The sequence below is a fragment of the Aquarana catesbeiana genome, linkage group LG04 (assembly GCF_042186555.1).
Source record: "Aquarana catesbeiana isolate 2022-GZ linkage group LG04, ASM4218655v1, whole genome shotgun sequence".
NCBI classification, from domain to species: Eukaryota; Metazoa; Chordata; class Amphibia; order Anura; family Ranidae; genus Aquarana; species Aquarana catesbeiana.
The window spans coordinates 610,566,061-610,583,965 of NC_133327.1; the positions used below are offsets into that span (position 1 = coordinate 610,566,061).

The 17,905-nt window shown below is 43.6% G+C and overlaps 1 protein-coding gene across 1 annotated transcript in view; it reads left to right on the forward strand.

The window, feature by feature from the left end:
• ESF1 (ESF1 nucleolar pre-rRNA processing protein homolog) overlaps nt 1-17,905 on the forward strand; it is a 104,698-nt gene that overhangs the window by 24,257 nt on the left and 62,536 nt on the right. Inside the window, exons 6-8 of the mRNA XM_073628251.1 lie at nt 4,963-5,115; nt 8,998-9,112; nt 16,971-17,112. Of these exons, the coding sequence (XP_073484352.1) occupies nt 4,963-5,115; nt 8,998-9,112; nt 16,971-17,112 (410 nt within the window). The remainder of the gene's footprint in view (nt 1-4,962; nt 5,116-8,997; nt 9,113-16,970; nt 17,113-17,905) is intronic.

Genomic DNA, 17,905 nt, shown 5'->3' on the forward strand with positions numbered 1-17,905 from the left:
GAACAATGCCATAGCAAAAAGCAAGCGGTTTCTTCCCCCTCGCTATTATACCTGTTGCTGGTGGCTTGCAGCCACTTCCGACACTTGCCAACACTTTTACAGTGGGGCAAAAAAGTATTTAGTCAGACACCAATTGTGCAAGTTCTCCCACTTAAAAAGATGAGAGAGGCCTGTAATTGTCATCATAGGTATACCTCAACTATGAGAGACAAAATGTGGAAACAAATCCAGACAATCACATTGTCTGATTTTTGAAAGAATTGATTTGCAAATATTGGTGGAAAATAAGTATTTGGTCACCTACAAACAAGCAAGATTTCTGGCTCTCACAGACCTACATCTTCTTCTTTAAGAGGCTCCTCTGTCCTCCACTCATTACCTGTATTAATGGCACCTATTTGAACTTCTTATCAGTATAAAAGACACCTGTCCACAACCTCAAACAATCACACTCCAAACTCCACTATGGTGAAGACCAAAGAGCTGGAGGACACCAGAAACAAAGTTGTAGACCTGCATCAGGCTGGGAAGACTGAATCTGCAATAGGCAAGCAGCTTGGTGTTAAGAAATCAACTGTGGGAGCAATAATTAGAAAATGGAGGACAAACAAGACCACTGATAATCTCCCTCGATCTGGGGCTCCACGCAAGATCAAAATGATTACAAGAACTGAGCAAAAATCCCAGAACCACACGGGGGGACCTAGTGAATGACCTGCAGAGAGCTGGGACCAACGTAACAAAGGCTACCATCAGTAACACACTACAGGGTCTCAGATCCTGCAGTGCCAGACGTGTCCCCCTGCTTAAGCCAGTACATGTCCGGGCCCATCTGAGGTTTGCTAGAGAGCATTTGGATGATCCAGAAGAGGATTGGGAGAATGTCATATGGTCAGATGAAACCAAAGTAGAATTGTGTTGGGCGGCACAGTGGTGTAGTGGTAGCACTCTCGCCTAGCAGTAAGAAGGGTCGCTGGTTCGAATCCCAACCACGACACTACCTGCCTGGAGTTTGCATGTTCTCCCTGTGCCTGCGTGGGTTTCCTCCGGGTACTCCGGTTTCCTCTCACACTCCAAAGACATGCTTGTAGGTTAATTGAATCCTGTCTAAATTGTCCCTAGTATGTATGAATGTGAGTTAGGGACCTTAGATTGTAAGCTCCTTGAGGGTAGGGACTGATGTGAATGTACAATGTATATGTAAAGCGCTGCGTAAATTGACGGCGCTATATAAGTACCTGAAATAAATAAATAAAATAAACTGTTTGGCAGAAACACAACTCGTCGTGTTTGGAGGAGAGAGAATGCTGAGTTGCAACCAAAGAACACCATACCTACTGTGAAGCATGGGGGTGGCAACATCATGCTTTGGGGCTGTTTCTCTGCAAAAGGAACAGGACGACTGATCCGTGTACATGAAAGAATGAATGGGGCCATGTATTGTGAGATTTTGAGTGCAAACCTCCCCCCATCAGCAAGGACATTGAAGATAAAACGTGGCTGGGTCTTTCAGCATGACAATGATCCCAAACACACTGCCCGGGCAACGACGGAGTGGCTTCGTAAGAAGCATTTCAAGGTCCTGGAGTGGCCTAGCCAGTCTCCAGATCTCAACCCCATAGAAAACCTTTGGAGGGAGTTGAAAGTCCGTGTTTCCCAGCGACAGCCCCAAAACATCACTGCTCTAGAGGAGATCTGCATGGAGGAATGGGCCAACATACCAGCAACAGTGTGTGACAACCTTGTAAAGACTTACAGAAAACGTTTGACCTCTATCATTGCCAACAAAGGATATATGAGTATTAAAGTACAAAGTATTGAGATGAACTTTTGATATTGACCAAATACTTATTTTCCACCATAATTTGCAAATAAATTCTTTAAAAAATTAGACAATGTGATTGTCTGGATTTGTTTTGTCTCTCAAAGTTGAGGTATACCTATGATGACAATTACAGGTCTCTCTCATCTTTTTAGGTGGGAGAAGTTGCACAATTGGTGGCTGACTAAATACTTTTTTGCCCCACTGTACATCCTTATCTTGTTGCTTTGCCATGATGATAAGTAAAGGGGATAGAGGCATACAGGACAAGTACAGGGGCCTATAGGTTAGACTAAAACGTTGTACCTGGAAAGAACAATTATGATCCATAGCTGCTCTACCTCCTCCTTTACAGCATTTGTTTGCCATTTAGGTACAAGCGTCCTTTAACACTGCATGCAGAGAAAACATTCTGCTTGTAATAGAAAGCAGCTGTACCCCGGTAATTACCACAGTGGGGTGCTGCCGACAGAAATATGAAGCCTAATGTTGCTGTATTTTGTAAGACTTGTAAATTACATGAAGTTTTATGAACACGTTTTATGTACTATTTGTCTAGCCAGCTATTAATCATCATTTTAATGATGCTGACCATCCGCCTCCAAAACCAGTTTAATGTTCAGTCATCTGCATAGTAAGAAGTAGAGCAATGGTAGCCAGTAACCCTTGATGTTCTGAACTAAATCATAACTTGCTTTTGTAGAAGTTCTTTAAGATTGTACAGTATATAACATGGTGAAAGCTATTGATTTACCTCTTCTTGACCAGGAGTCATTAAAGCCTCAATTCCATGGACCAAATTTACAAGCGTTGATGAGTCGGTTATTTGATTCGGGGATGAATTTGCCTATTTAACATTTTTTACAATTGATGATAATTTTTTTAAGAATTTCTAACATTTTTACAGTCTCGGTACATTTCCTGCTCCATGTTTTGTTATTATCATGTGGCAAATGTATAAAATTTGTAAACTAATCTGTGATCGCTATGCTTGATTTCCATATTGATCACATTGGTAGTAAATAGGGTTAATGGTTCTGCCTTCCATTAATATGAAACTCTAACAATTACACAAATGACACCCTTGCAGTTAGTCCTTCCCCATTAAAAGTAAATGCTTAATAATTTTTGAGGGTAAAGGAGTAACCTGTAAATACTTAAAGCAGTATGGCCCAAGGTATTTTCGACCTACTTTTCCTATGGATCACAGGAGTGCACTTCATTCTGCACTCCTGTGACCCTTTTTAAGCTGACAGTGGGCCAAAGCCTGCTGTCAGCTGATGTCACTTAGCCACTCCAGGCTGGGGAAAGATCCCGATATTGCAGTCGGGATCCACCCAGATTCCTGCACCGGCAACTGCCTCAGCCTCTCAGCTGCACTGCTGGGAGACGGAAGCCAGATGCCCCCTCCCCTCCTCAGCCCAGCGCTCCCGCAAGCGCTGGAGAGGCAGAGCAGAGAGCTGGTGACTGACAGTCACAGCTTTCTACTCTGAGCAGAGGGGAGAACTGCATTAATTTAATATATATATATATATATATATATATATATATATATATATATATATATATATATATATATATATATTCCCATACTTCTCTTTAAAGCTGTTTTTCCCTGAGGCAGTCTTCCTCCGCACTGTGTGACTGGTTCAATGAAGCCTCTTCTCTAAGGCACTCCAGCCAGCAGTTGCATCCCAATATCCCTGCATTGTACATAAGGACGGTGAGGGCTTGCCCACAATCTGGAGTGTTGGAGAGAAAGGGTGAGCACTTGAAGCCTGCTAGAGTGAGGAATAAGGTAAGTATTCAAGCTATCCCTCTACCCGTAGACCCAATGAGCATCTAACCCTTGCGATGTGGGGGTGAAAGTGCACATTGCAAGGCTGCTTTTTTTTTTTCTTTTTTTTTTCTTTTTTTTTTTTTTTTTTTGTGTGAACTCCACTGCAATCCATTTACTGCCAAAACATGCAGCCAATGAAGCCAATGCCATAACCTCATACAGCTCTTTTTTGTATATATTTTGATTACCTACAAAAAGTCTGTCTCAAATATGCACATTTCTGTTTTACGACTTGATACTTACAAAGCCATTCATAATTTGGCCCCCAGCTACATCACTAACCTGGTCTCAAAATACCAACCAAATCATTCTCTCAATCCTCCCAAGAATTCCTGCTCTCTAGCTCCCTTGTCACCTCATCCAATGCTCACCTCCAGGACTTCTTCCAAGCCTCTCGAATGCTCTCTCCCAGTCTGTCCGACTATCTCCTACTTTGTCCACTTCTAGACAATCCCTTAATACTCATCTCTTCAGAGAGGCCTATCTGGCCCACACCTAACAACTGTACATTTATTTTCTTCATCAGCACCTCCCCAATAGTTATTACCTCTTGTATCTCTTGGCCCTCCCTCTTAGATTGTAGGCTTTAATGAGCAGGGCCCTCCTGATTCCTACTGTATTAAAGTGTATTTCTCAAGTTATAAAGTGCTGTGTAAACTGTCAGTGCTGTATGAATCCTGTATAATAATAATAATAATAATATTAATAATATTGTTTTTCTGATGTAATGTTGGTGGCTTTTTCACATTGTTAGGCTCCTGGCTGCTATGCTGGTGTTTTTGGCTTTAACACTTAGTCATTGACTTGGAAAGTGACATCAGAACCTGCGATCAGTATACTTGTTTTAGGTCCACGACACAGAAAATATTAAAACCGGCGGGACATAAAGTCCAAGAAACTAGCTTTTCTCGAGCAACGGCTGCATAATTTTTTCATGATGGGTTTATAGAACACCTTTACTGAGAGAATATTGAGGTTGGACATTGTTGACCTTACCTTCTAAAAATGTTAGTTTGCTTTAGCACTTTCTGAGCCAGTGACCCAGTTCAGGCATGCAGATCAGGAGTTCTGAGGTCACAACTAGTATTTTAAGGTTAGTAATAGCAATTCCCATACCTCTCTCAATAGAGGTTTCTTTTGCCTCACCTTTGTAAGAATATACCTGACAGAAATGGGGAAAGCTGTATTTTTTAATGGAACTATGTAATTTTCGATTGCATTATAAATTAAGTTGTCGGTTTTTGTATTCAGAAGTGGCACAAGCTTTAGTAGGTTGATGTTTTTGTTATGTTTATTTCAGCATTTATAAGGAGAAGTTGCGTGAATATCAATTCAATCGACTGAAGTACTTCTATGCCGTTGTAGAATGTGACTCCCCAGAGACAGCCAATAAAATTTACGTGGATTGCGATGGCTTGGAGTTCGAAAGTAGCTGCTCTTTTGTGGATCTCAGGTAAAACACAGTGATAAAATGGCTCAGCTTCGGCAGCCGATTATATTAGTGTTCTTGCACAACCAGGGACATCTTGTTAATATTTTAATTGTGTCGTGCAATGACTCACATATAGCTGAACTTTAAAGGCTAAAGTTTGCCTTTTCAGGCAGAATTTCACTTTTCATAAAAAAATAGAAGCCTTATCTAATGTCTTTTCTGGCCAAGCCATCCTAATGTGCTTACCTCGTCCATGGCAGCTTTTAATCTGCACCTCTCTGTTGAAAATTGTAAAAGAATGTATCTGAGCCCATCACTTCATGTAGCATCATGTGACCATCCAGAAAACTTCATATACCATCATGCACTACCTTACTGCATCACAGAACAGAGCATGTTTACCTCTTTGGACCACACTTCCCTCATTACTATACTACCAGGGGTGGCCCGTCCATGCTTGCCACGCCCCCCTCCCCCCAAAAAAACACCAGCCGCCACTGTATGCTACCTACCTCCTCTTTTTTTTTTATTACTTCCACCCACTTTCCTGCTTCTTCCATTAAAGTGATTGTAAAGCTTCAAGTTTTTTTTTTTTTAAATAACAATCCATGTCATACTTACCTCCACTGTGCAGTTAGTTTTCATCCTCTTCTGGGGTCCTTCGGCAGTGCTGGTAGCTTCTCCCCATATCGTATAACCCCCTAGGAGAAGCGCTCTCCCGGGGGTTACCTTGCGGGGACGCTCCAGAGTCCAGCATTTGCGTCCATAGATGCAGAATGCCGGACTCGGCCCCAGCGCTGTGTCGTTGGATTTGATTGACAGCAGCGGGGGCCAATGGCTGCTATCAATCTATCCAATCAAGAGCCGGGAACCCCGGGCAGAAGAAGAGCATGTCTCAGCCGTGGGAAATTCCAGGGCTCGGGTAAGTAAAACGGGGGGCTGTGGGGGGCCGGTCACTGCCAGGTGTTTTTTTTCATCTTAATGCATAGGATGCATGAAGGTTTAAAACCCCTTTTAAGGTGACCACACACTGCACATCTTGCTGTACACTCTTCTTTACATCTATCATCAGCTATGTAGTACAAGGGGCCTGCCTGATTTGATACAAATTGAAAAGATTAAGGTAGGTCCTCCTATCACATAATTTTGGTAAATCTAAAGGAAAATGTAGAGATTGTTCAATCAGATTGCGTATGGCCAGCTTTATACAAGTACATGGGAGGGAGTGGATGGAGACACTCAGCTGTCATTGTTCTTGTGTAAACACATTAATTTCGCTTTCAGGCCCCATTAACACAGCGTAGTGGCATGTGTTTTGGCAAATTTTCCTGCAGCACACAGAGGGCAGCCCATTAAGTTTAATAGGCAGGTGGCCATACACTATACAAATCTGATTGTACAATCTCCTTTTAGACTTATTAAAACTATATAATAGAAGAACACACCTATCTATCCAATTACCCCCCTGCTGAGACCACCACTTGTGGAAAGGAATTCCACATCCTTGTTGCCCCATAGTTAAGATGTGTTTTTATCACCCCTGTCCCAACCGTACCCCCTTTAGCTGCAGTGTCCAGGAGTGCACACTTGTTGCAGCCGCAGCAAGAGTTTTACACCCTGTCATGGTTGATGGATGTAGAACCTGCCAAGCATGACCCATTCAAGTGAATGAAGCTGCTATGCAAGTGTCCTGCAACCTTGTGCAGTACAGCAAACAAGAGGTTAAAGCAGGCAGCGTTTTGTTGCTTTCTCACCACCTGCTTTAACCTTTGGACCCCGCAGAAGCATCTAGTTGCAGGGCACTTGCAGAGTGGCCCCATTTACTTAAATGGGTCATGATTGGCAGGCGGTAGCACCCACCAAAAGCAACAGGGGGCTTTATTCCTGCTGCAGGCATGTGAACACCTTTGGCTGCTGCCTCAGCAGCTAAAGGAGGTAGGGATTGGAGGCAGTAAAACCATGACTCAACCGCAGGGTATGCAGGAAGCTGCAGTCAGGAGGCAGCAACATCGCCGCCTGAATTTCTGTAGTAAAATTAGACTGCCTCTGAAAAGCGATCCACCGCAGTTGCACGTGTAAAAGAGGCCTTGACATTTTTTTATTTTTTTTTTCCAAAAACATTTTTATTAAAGACTTTCTTATTTAAACAATTAGCACATTCTTAACTAACTATTAGAGAGGGATTCTCTGTTTCACAAATTCCACATGAATGTCTCTTATCACATCTGTCATCCCTTGGCGTTTATGTACTCTAAACTGAAAATGTCAGCTATTTCAAATGTGTAAAATTTAAAGTACTGTAACGAGGTATCCGGTGCTATCTTTATTGGGCAGAAATAAACACTGAAGGTCAAAAAGGAGAATAACAGATAGGCAAGGCTTAGCCTGGAGTCCGGTCCCCAGTAGCAAGGGAAGCCAAATCGGACAGATGCACCAAGGAGGGTTTTAAAACGTAATAGCAGCCATCTTGTACTCTTAAAATGGCTTACAGGTTTTCTACACGGCATACTTCCTGAGCCAAGCCTTTTATGTGGATTGTATTTATTATATGCTTCACTTTCAGAGCAGTTACTCCATCATATTGTTAGGTAAATGTTACAGGCCCTTGGGGGTATAAAGCACAGAACAAATAAGATATTTGTCTTCTAAACCCTTTCTTGTAAAAAAGGTAACTGAGGTGTGAACAAAAGTATTTATCATGCTTGAATTCGACCCTAGGGTTTGTTGCTGACATTATACATAATGCTTGGCTATTATCTGTAAATATTGCCTATGAAAACCATTCTCCTGAATGAAAGCTGTCTAGTAATAAATAGCAGCCAAGTGCTTATGTACTATACTGTTTGCATGACAATGTTCTGTTAACTCATTTGTGTATAGTGTTCTTACATTTGCAGGCTTAAAGTGATTGTAAAGGTACTTTATTATTTATTTTATTTTTTTAATAACTTGTCTATACTTACCTACTCTGTGCAATGGAATCTTAGAGCGGCCGCAAACCTCCTCTTTTTGTGTCCCCTGCCAGCGCTCCTGGCCCCTCCCCTCTGTCCAGGGCTCCCATGGGAAGCCGCCCCCCATTGGGGCACTTGTGCGTGCTCGCACCTGCCCCCCCCCCCACCCCCCCCGTCCTCCGCTTCCTCATCAATGACTTTGATTGACATCTCTGGGAGCCAATGGCTCCCTTGTGCCCCAGCAAAGCCAGCGAGACCCAGAAGTGAGGGGAGAAAATATCTGCAGACGTGCATGGCGCTGGATCGAATGAGGTCTCAGGTAGGTAAAAGAGGGGGTGAGGGGGGATGCTGACACCTAAACATTTTTTTTACCTTCATGCAAGGAATGCATGACGGTAAAAATGTTTAGACTTTCAACCATTTTAAGCCTAGTACACACAATGAGAAAATCTGATGAAAAAATACTGCTTTTGGAGCGATCGCCTGATCGTTAGTACACAGCTTTCGAGAGCTGATCACAACTGTTCATGCAAAAATATCTGAAGGGCCAAACACCAAAATTGTTCTTGTACAGTAACCGAATAAACAATTTTAATGTAATTAGTGTAGTATTTTGCCAAATAAAATTGTGTGACCAAGACCACACATGCTTGGAAATGAAAGAATGTTACAATATAATACAATACATCACTTCCGAAGTTGTTTTGTGTCGTATGAGAATTTTTTGTAACTTTAGTAACCTGTTGGTTTTCAATATGAGACTAGCATGCAAAAAAAAAAAAAAAAGACTGTCATTCGTCTGATATTCTCATTCTGTGCAGGCTTACTGCAAACTGGAGCTCATAGCATCCTATCAGAAATGATCTCTCAACAGATCTGACTGCTGTGCACATTGTAATTTATATTTATATAGCATTAAATGTGTGTCTCTGTACTCTGCTTCACTTGACAGGTTTATTCCTGATGATGTACAGTTTGATGATGAGCCCAAGGACTCGGCTGTAGATGTGGATCTCTCTGCTTACAAACCCAAGTTATTTACCTCTGTAGCCAATGTAACATCCAAGGTATGGACAATTCATTTCATTTTCTTTGACCTCTCTTTCTAACATGAGAGTCCCTTGTTTCTTGCTGCAATTCACACACATATAGGGCCTGATGTAAGCCAAGTAGCGAATTTGCCTTGGGTCCACAAAGACACCAAGAGCCCTACATAGAGCTATAGCAACACAAGTTGTGATGCTTAAAGCGGGGTTTCACCCAAATTTTGAACAATATCTGTATGTATTCTCTTCCTTGCCTAGATGCTGACATGCCGTTTAAAAAAATTTAAATCGCCGTAATTACCTTTTATTTTTCTATTCTTCTTTTGCACTTCCTGGTTCTCCTCCCGTGGGAGTAGGCGTGTTTCTAGCCTCTCCCAGACTCCTGGGAGCTAGTCTCAGGCTTCCCAGGATGCCACTGAGCATGTGCGGGAACGAGCGGTGAATGCTGGGAGCACAGCATTCACCACATCCAGGAAATAAATGCTTGTGGACTTCAAATGCCCACAATGAAGATGGAAACTGCCTGCAGTGAATAATATAAGTTATTCGAAATCTGACACAGGCGGACATATTACACATAATATTTGAGTATGTAATGCTGAGAAGAAAAGTTTGTGAATGAACTAAAAAAAAAAAAAAACGATAGATAGGTGGACCCCCGCTTTAAAGCATACCTGTGCTTATCTCATGAAAGAATGCATCCCTTCAGATGTTAATGCTCCTTGGCAAGTTTGTTATTGGCTTGTAGGGATGGGAGAAGGACATACACATCTAAAGGGATGTTCAGTATGTCTTCTTTCATAAAGGACTAAAAGATATTGATCTCTCCTTCACTGCTATCAATATATTTCCTGTTGTACTGGTATAAGCGGTATAAAAATAGCGATTGCGGTTGATGGTACTGAATCGGCTAATTTACAGGAGCAATAATTAAAGAGGTATTAAACGCAAAAGCAAACATTCAATGTATTGCAGCTTACCAATTCTTAGATGTGGTGGCTGCATTAATTTTTCTTATTTTATGCATTCTTTCCCTTATTTTCACCGGATGATCTGGTCACGCACTCTGTTGTTTTTCAAAAGAACAAGCTGTCCTGCAGATGTGGCAGTTACATTGATGAGAAACATTTTCACAGGGGTGCTTTATGTAAAATCTTTATGCCAAAAGGAAAAAAAAAAAAACAGTTTTAACTGCTTATAAAGTGTAAATCTGGAGTTTGGCTTTAGTCTGTTAGTGTATCTAAATCTGCTAGCATATCTAATACTCCGCTCCCCCCCCCCCGATTAACAATGCTGCTGTCCAAAGGTGTCTCTGTTGCTCCTTCATCCAGAGTGGGGGAACTTTAATACAGGAGGTGTGTTACTGGCCAGAAAACAAGTGCTGCACCGAAATTTTGGTCACTGAAAATTATCGGCCGAAAGAAAAAAAAGGTGCCAATAGTGGCTACTGAAAATGCCCACGATCATACCCAGATTTTGCTGCGATTTTACCGTGCTCATGGTGTGTTTTTTTTAAGGTCATGTGATTCATCAAAAATGCAACACAGGTGCATTTTTGATACTTTCTTGCTGCGTTTTCAATGCATTTTCATGGGGAGGTGCATTTTTGGTGTTTTTTTTTTTTTTTTTTTTTACTGACCAAATATGCATAAAAAATGCAGCAAGAAGGATTTTTAACACTGCTTCAAATGGTGACAATATATTTTATATTCATTTAAATTCATAATATATTAATTAAAAAGTTGAGTGTATATATAGAGAGAGAGAGATCGATCTATATATATCTATATATATTTTTAACCTTTGGTTTCAGCCAAATGCATCCTGAATTTTCAGTTTCGGCGCCAAAATTTTCATTTCTGTGCACCACTAGTGAAAACAAAGGGAGAAAATGCCTAAAGAAGAAAAAGAAACTAATGCATGTACCACATCTAAGGATTTCTAAGCTGTAATATAATACATTTTTTTTGGTTTTAATACCACTTTAATTTAAATTTTTAATACAAGTATGCACTATTTCTTTCTCGAACATCACGGGACACAGAGCCACAGTAATTACTGATGGGTTATATAGGGTATCACTGGTGATTGGACACTGGCACACCCTATCAGGAAGTTCAACCCCCTATATAATCCCTCCCCTTGCAGGGATACTTCAGTTTTTACGCCAGTGTCTTAGGTAATGGACGTGTAAAGATGTCCTGTGCTGAGCTCCAAAGGGAATATAATATATCCTATACTGGGGCAAGCCAGCCAGACCGGATCCATTCAAAGTGTCCTTTCTAGGCCGAATTGGATGGTACCCGGGCCTCGTGTCCGAAGAAACGAGGTTTTACCTGTTATGCTGGATCCCGCATATTAGAAAATGGTTTTCTAGCCTAATTTCTGGCCGGGTGCTTTACGGGCCCAGAACTGCAGGATCCCCATATTCGTAGGGGGCCTCAGTCTCTGACGGTTTTTTCAAACGGAGCCCACCGTGAGAAGTGAAGATTGGGTCTGTGTAAACTGAACCCTGCGGCTGAATAAGGTAAGAGGAGATTTTCACAGAACTTTCTAATTCTAGTAGGTTTCTCCTTTAAGGTAAATGCATGCTATGCCTATTGTGACCACCGGGGGCTGCCAAGAGCACAAACCTTCACATGCTGGATTGTCTGTTTATGCTGCACATGTTTTTCACAGCGTCTCAGTCCGGCTGCAAAGGTAGGATGGAAGGGGGGACTTCTCATGTTTGAATGTTCCCCCTCAGGCTAGAGAGAGGCCACAGGGGTCTAGAAAGCGGTTATACTGCTCGGGCACCGCTGCCTCGGCCGCCATTTCCGACCATTGCCTTTTTTTAGGCAGGCTCTTCACTACCAGCTTCTCTCCCTCCTCCCCCTCCCCCAGCCTTCCTCCATAGTATTACAGGAGAGTCGTCCAGCGCGGGAAGCGCTCGTTTTTTTCAAAATTCGAGGGGGGGGTGGTAGAGGGGGGGGGCGGGATGTCAGCACAGGTGCTTAGACTCCCACTCAGGCCAGCTGCAGGCTATTAAGGCACTCTGTACAGGTGCACACAGCCTTTGGAGAGACACAGAGCTGACGGTCGCATGTAAGGTGGGACACAGGCATTCTCCTAGGCAGCATTTACTGAAGTAACACCAGACTGAGCATTGGGTAGCAAGGCTTTTAGCCAGACTACATCGCTCAGCAGTCAGTGTTCATTTGTGATACCTCACACCTTGTTGCTTTGCACTATGGGTAGAAGAGGTTCAAGCACCCCAAGAACAAGAGACACTAGGGGATCTTGTTCAGGTTCTGAGGATCCCCTTTCTGCAGCATCCTCCCCCCCTGATGGGCCAGGGATGGCTAGCCAGGGAGAGCCGTTGGGGTCAGGGGCTACACCTGCTTCTGGCACTTCAGCCCCTGTATACATTACACAAGAGGTTTTTTCCTCAACCATTAATGGTCTAGAGGAAAGATTAATGGCCGTGATTACGTCTTCACTCAGTAGAAGAAAACGCACTAGGCCTTCCTCTGTTCCCCAAGACCCTCAGGAAGAGGAGTTCTGGGATAAAGGAGATGAATCCCATTCAGAGGATCGGGATGGGACGGATGATTCCTCTTCGGAGGAATCAGGTTGAGAGGGGCCCTCTGCGACTTCCCAAGAGGAGAAAGTCTTAGTGCAGATCCTTACTGGATTGGTCCGCTCCACATTTAAGTTGCCCGTACCTGAAACTGCTAAAGAATCCTCTTCTGCTTTGGGGTCACTGAAACCTTTGCAAGCAGCACAGGCTTTTCCTGTTTACTTGAAAAGCTCATTTATTCTGAGTGGGATCACCCAGACAAACGTTTTTTTCCGCCGAGAAAGTTTTCAACACTTTATCCGATGGAAGAAAAGTTTATTAAAATGTGGGGAATACAGGCCATTGATGCCGCCATTTCCTCCGTAAATAATAGTCTGACTTGTCCTGTAGACAATGCTCAGATGCTCTGGGATCCTGTAGATAAAAAGATGGAATCCCTATTGAAGGATGTTTTTTCCTTAGCAGGTTCAGTGGCTCAACCTACAGTAGCAGCGATTGGAGTCTGTCAATACTTAAGAGACCATGTTAAGCAGGTCATCAAAGTATTACCTGAACAACAGGGCCAGGGGTTTGCTAACCTTCCAGCGGCCTTATGCTTTGTGGTTGACGCCATTAGAGATTCTATCGTGCAAACCTCCCGTCTTTCACTGGGGTTGGTGCATATACGTAGAATCCTATGGTTGAAAAATTGGTCAGCCGAAGCACCATGTAAGAAGCTGCTGGCTGGGTTTCCATTTCGTGCTGCAAGGTTGTTTGGAGAAGACTTGGATAACTATATCAAGAGAATCTCTTGTGGGAAAAGCACTCTCTTACCTGTCAAAAAGAAGAGTAAGCGTCCCTCTTTCAAACGGACTCTTTCCCCAGCGCCGGGGGCTTCAGCCTCCAGGCAGTCTTGACGGCCGCCTCCATCTGGGTCCAGAGACAAGAGTCAACCCCAGGGACAAAAGAAGTCCTGGGGGAAGAAGCCTAATAGGCAAAACACTAAGACCTCTGCATGAGGGGGCGCCCCCGCTCACTCGAGTGGGGGGAAGACTGCGACAGTTCTCAGGGCTCTGGCAGGAGGATTTCCAGGACAGATGGGTAAACTCCACGGTAACCTTAGGGTACAAGCTGGAGTTTCAGGAATTTCCCTCTCCTCGGTTCCTCAGATCAAGTGTCCCCAGAGACCCAGAGAAGAAGCAGTCGCTCCTTCTAGCGTTAGAGTGACTTTTGTCGCAGGAGGTCATTATGATAGTTCCCGCAAAGGACCAGGGATTGGGCTTCTATTCCAACCTTTTTACGGTCCAAAAGCCAAATGTGGATGTCAGACCCGTTCTGGATTTAAGGGATCTGAACCGATTCCTAAGGATTCAATCCTTCCGCATGGAATCAATTCGGACAGTAGTTCCCACCCTGCAGGGAGGAGAATTTCTGGCATCAATAGACATCAGAGATGCATATCTGCATGTGCCCATTTTTCCTGCTCATCAGAAGTTTCTGCGCTTCGAGGTAGGAGGGCGCCATTTCCAGTTTGTGGCTCTGCCTTTCGGGATAGCCACTGCACCTCGAGTGTTCACAAAGATCTTGGCTCCTCCTCTGGCCAGATTAAGGGCTCAGGGTATAGCTGTCATAGCATACCTAGACGACCTGCTCTTGATAGACCGGTCGGTAGCCTCTTTGAATGGAAACTTGAGGACCACAGTCAGGTATCTAGAACACCTGGGTTGGATCCTCAGCCTAGAAAAGTCTTTCCTAAAACCAGTAAGAAGACTGGAGTATTTAGGTCTGATTATAGATACAAGCCAGGAGAAAATATTTCTACCCCAGGCAAAGATCGCTGCTTTAAGAGAGCTGATTCTGGCAGTCAGGACCAAGAAGGGTCCCTCTGTCTGCCTTTGTATGAGGCTACTAGGGAAGATGGTGGCTTCATTCGAAGCAGTTCCCTATGCTCAGTTTCATTCAAGAATGCTGCAACACAGTATTCTGTCGACCTGGAACAAGAAGGTTCAGGCATTAGACTTTCCGATGCACCTGTCGCATGCGGTGCCTCAGAGCCTCAATTGGTGGCTCATACCCGAAAACCTGCAGAAGGGGAAATCCTTTCTACCGGTTACCTGGACGGTGGTAACAATAGATGCCAGTCTGTCAGGTTGGGGAGCAGTTCTGGAACAGTCTGCGGTTCAGGGGATATGGTCCAAGACCGAGAGGACCTTACCCATCAACATTCTGGAGATCCGGGCGATATATCTAGCCCTAAATGCCTGGACTATCAGGCTACAGGGTTGTCCGGTCAGGATCCAGGCCGACAATGCCACAGCAGTGGCTTATGTCAGTCATCAGGGAGGCACCCAGAGCTGAGCTGCTCAAAAGGAGGTGAACCAGATCTTAGTCTGGGCAGAGATGCATGTGCCATGCATATCGGCAGTTTTCATCCCGGGAATAGAGAATTGGCAGGCGGACTATCTAAGTCGCCAGCAGTTACTTCCAGGGGAATGGTCTCTGCATCCCGACGTCTTTTGGGCCATATGCCAAAGATGGGGGGGTTCCAGATGTAGATTTCTTTGCATCCCGATTCAACAAAAAGTTAGACAGATTTGTGGCAAGGACAAAAGATCCTCTTGCATGCGGGACGGATGTGTTGGTGATTCCGTGGCATCAGTTCTCACGGATTTACGCATTCCCGCCTATTCTGCTACTACCACGACTCCTTCGCAGGATCAGGCAGGATGACGGTGGGTTCCCCGTGGACCCTACCGGTATGCCCAGACCTGTTATCTCAAGGTCCAGTGTTCCATCCTGCCTTACAAACGCTAAATTTGACGGTTTGGCTATTGAGACCCACGTTCTGAAGAGTCGTGGGCTCTCAGGTCCTGTCATATCTACCTTGATTAATGCAAGGAAGCCAGCTTCCAGGATGATTTATCATTGAGTCTGGAAAGCTTATGTACCCTGGTGTGAATCCAGAGGTTGGCATCCCAGGAAATATGTCAGAGGTAGAATTCTTGTTTTTCTACAATTAGGATTAGAGATGAAGCTGGCCTTGAGTACCATCAAGGGCCAGGTCTCTGCTTTATCAGTATTATTTCAGCGGCCACTTGCTTCGCATTCTTTGGTCCGAAGCTTTATGCAGGGGGTGATGTGTCTTAATCCTCCGGTTAAAGTGCCCCTAAACCCCTGGGACTTGAACTTGGTCCTGGCTGTGTTACAGAAACAGCCTTTTGAACCAATAAGTCAGATTTCTTTGGTCTTGTTGACAAGGAAATTAATTTTTCTGGTGGCCATCTCTTCTGCTAGAAGAGTTTCACAATTAGCAGCCCTTTCCTGTAAGGAGCCTTATTTGATTATACACAAGGATAGAGTGGTACTGCGCCCTCATCCTAGTTTTTTACCGAAGGTGGTTTCTGATTTTCATTTAAACCAAGACATTGTTCTGCCTTCCTTTTTTCCAGATCCCTGTTCTCCGGAAGAGAGATCTCTACATTCGTTGGATGTATTAAGAGCAGTTAAGGCCTATCTCGGGGCAACTGCTCAGATCCGCAAGACGGATGTTTTGTTCGTGCTGCCAGAGGGTCCCAATAGAGGACAGGCAGCGTCAAAAGCTACCATTTCTAAATGGATTTGACAATTGATCATTCAGGCTTACGGTTTGAAACAGAAGATTCCTCCGTTTCAGATCAGGGCACATTCCACAAGGGCTATTGGTGCTTCTTGGGCAGTGCATCACCGGGCCTCTATGGCTCAAATCTGCAAGGCCGCAACCTGGTCTTCAGTTCATACATTCACCAGATTCTATCAGGTGGATGTGAGAAGGCATGAGGATATCGCCTTTGGGCGTAGTGTGCTGCAGGCAGCGGTACAGGGTCCTCAGGTCTGATTGCACCCTATTTGGTCGTAGTTCCCCCCCCTAGGGTAGCATTGCTGTGGGACATCCCATCAGTAATTACTGTGGCTCTGTGTCCCGTGATGTTCGAGAAAGAAAATAGGATTTTTTAAAACAGCTTACCTGTAAAATCCTTTTCTTTCGAAGGACATCACGGGACACGGAGGTCCCACCCCTCTTCTAATACACTATATTGCTTGGCTACAAAACTGAGGTATCCCTGCAAGGGGAGGGATTATATAGGGGGTTGAACTTCCTGATAGGGTGTGCCAGTGTCCAATCACCAGTGATACCTATATAACCCATCAGTAATTACTGTGGCTCTGTGTCCCGTGATGTCCTTCGAAAGAAGAGGATTTTACAGGTAAGCTGTTTTAAAAAATCCTATTTTTCAGTCTTTTGGGTTTATTATTACAATTGGTCACTTTTTGTTTAACTCCTATTTTTTCTTGTTATTTTAGGTAGACCTGACTTGGGATGAGACTGATCAGGAAAGGGTTACGGCTTTAAACAGACCGTTCAATAAGAATGAGATGCTTGACATGGATTTTCAGGCATATTTAGCATCTTCTAGTGAAGAAGAGGATGAGGAACTCTCAGCAGGTTGGTTTATTAAATCCACCCATTCTTATGATAAAAGACCTCATGCAGAGGTGTAGCCAATGCCTGTGTCAGTGGCCTTCTTCAAACCTGTACTGAGAAAATACGCAGGTTGCTGAAAATGTTATTTACCTGGATGTGGCATGTATCCATATTCCTCAAGTTTATGAGTCACACATTAAGTATGCAGATAAGGAGTTTTTATTATTTTCTGATTTCACTAGCTACATGCTTGTTCCAAATCAGTCACTTAGTATGTATAGAAACCAGAGAAATTTGGGCACCAAGCACTTTAAGGATGAGGTCAGCAATGACCGTCCTCTTATTTCTCATGTGGTTTGTTTCCTTTACATTCTTCCAAGCCTTGAAGCAGAATTAAACCCAAAAGCAAACATTTATTATATTGCAGCTTACCAATTCTTAGATGTTATGGCTGCATCAGTTTTCTTTTTAGGCTTTCTTTCTTTTACTTTCACCTGGTGGTCTGTCCAGTAAGTCTGTTGTTTTTTAACAATACAGTATGTCTTGCAGATGTAGCAGTTAGAGGGCTGGGAAAAGGCATTTAACACTGACAGGGGTGATTACAATGATCCGTTTTTAGTTGTATAAAACCTTTAGCCAAAAGGAAATGCATTGTTTCTGTGGCTGCTTATAAAGAGTTAGACTAACAAACTAAAGCCAAACTCTAGCTATCTAAACTTGCTTGTGCATATAACCCTCCCATCTCCCCAGACTGACAATGCGACTGGCAGTACTGCTGTCCAAAGGTGTCTCTGTTGCTCGGTGAGAGCATCGG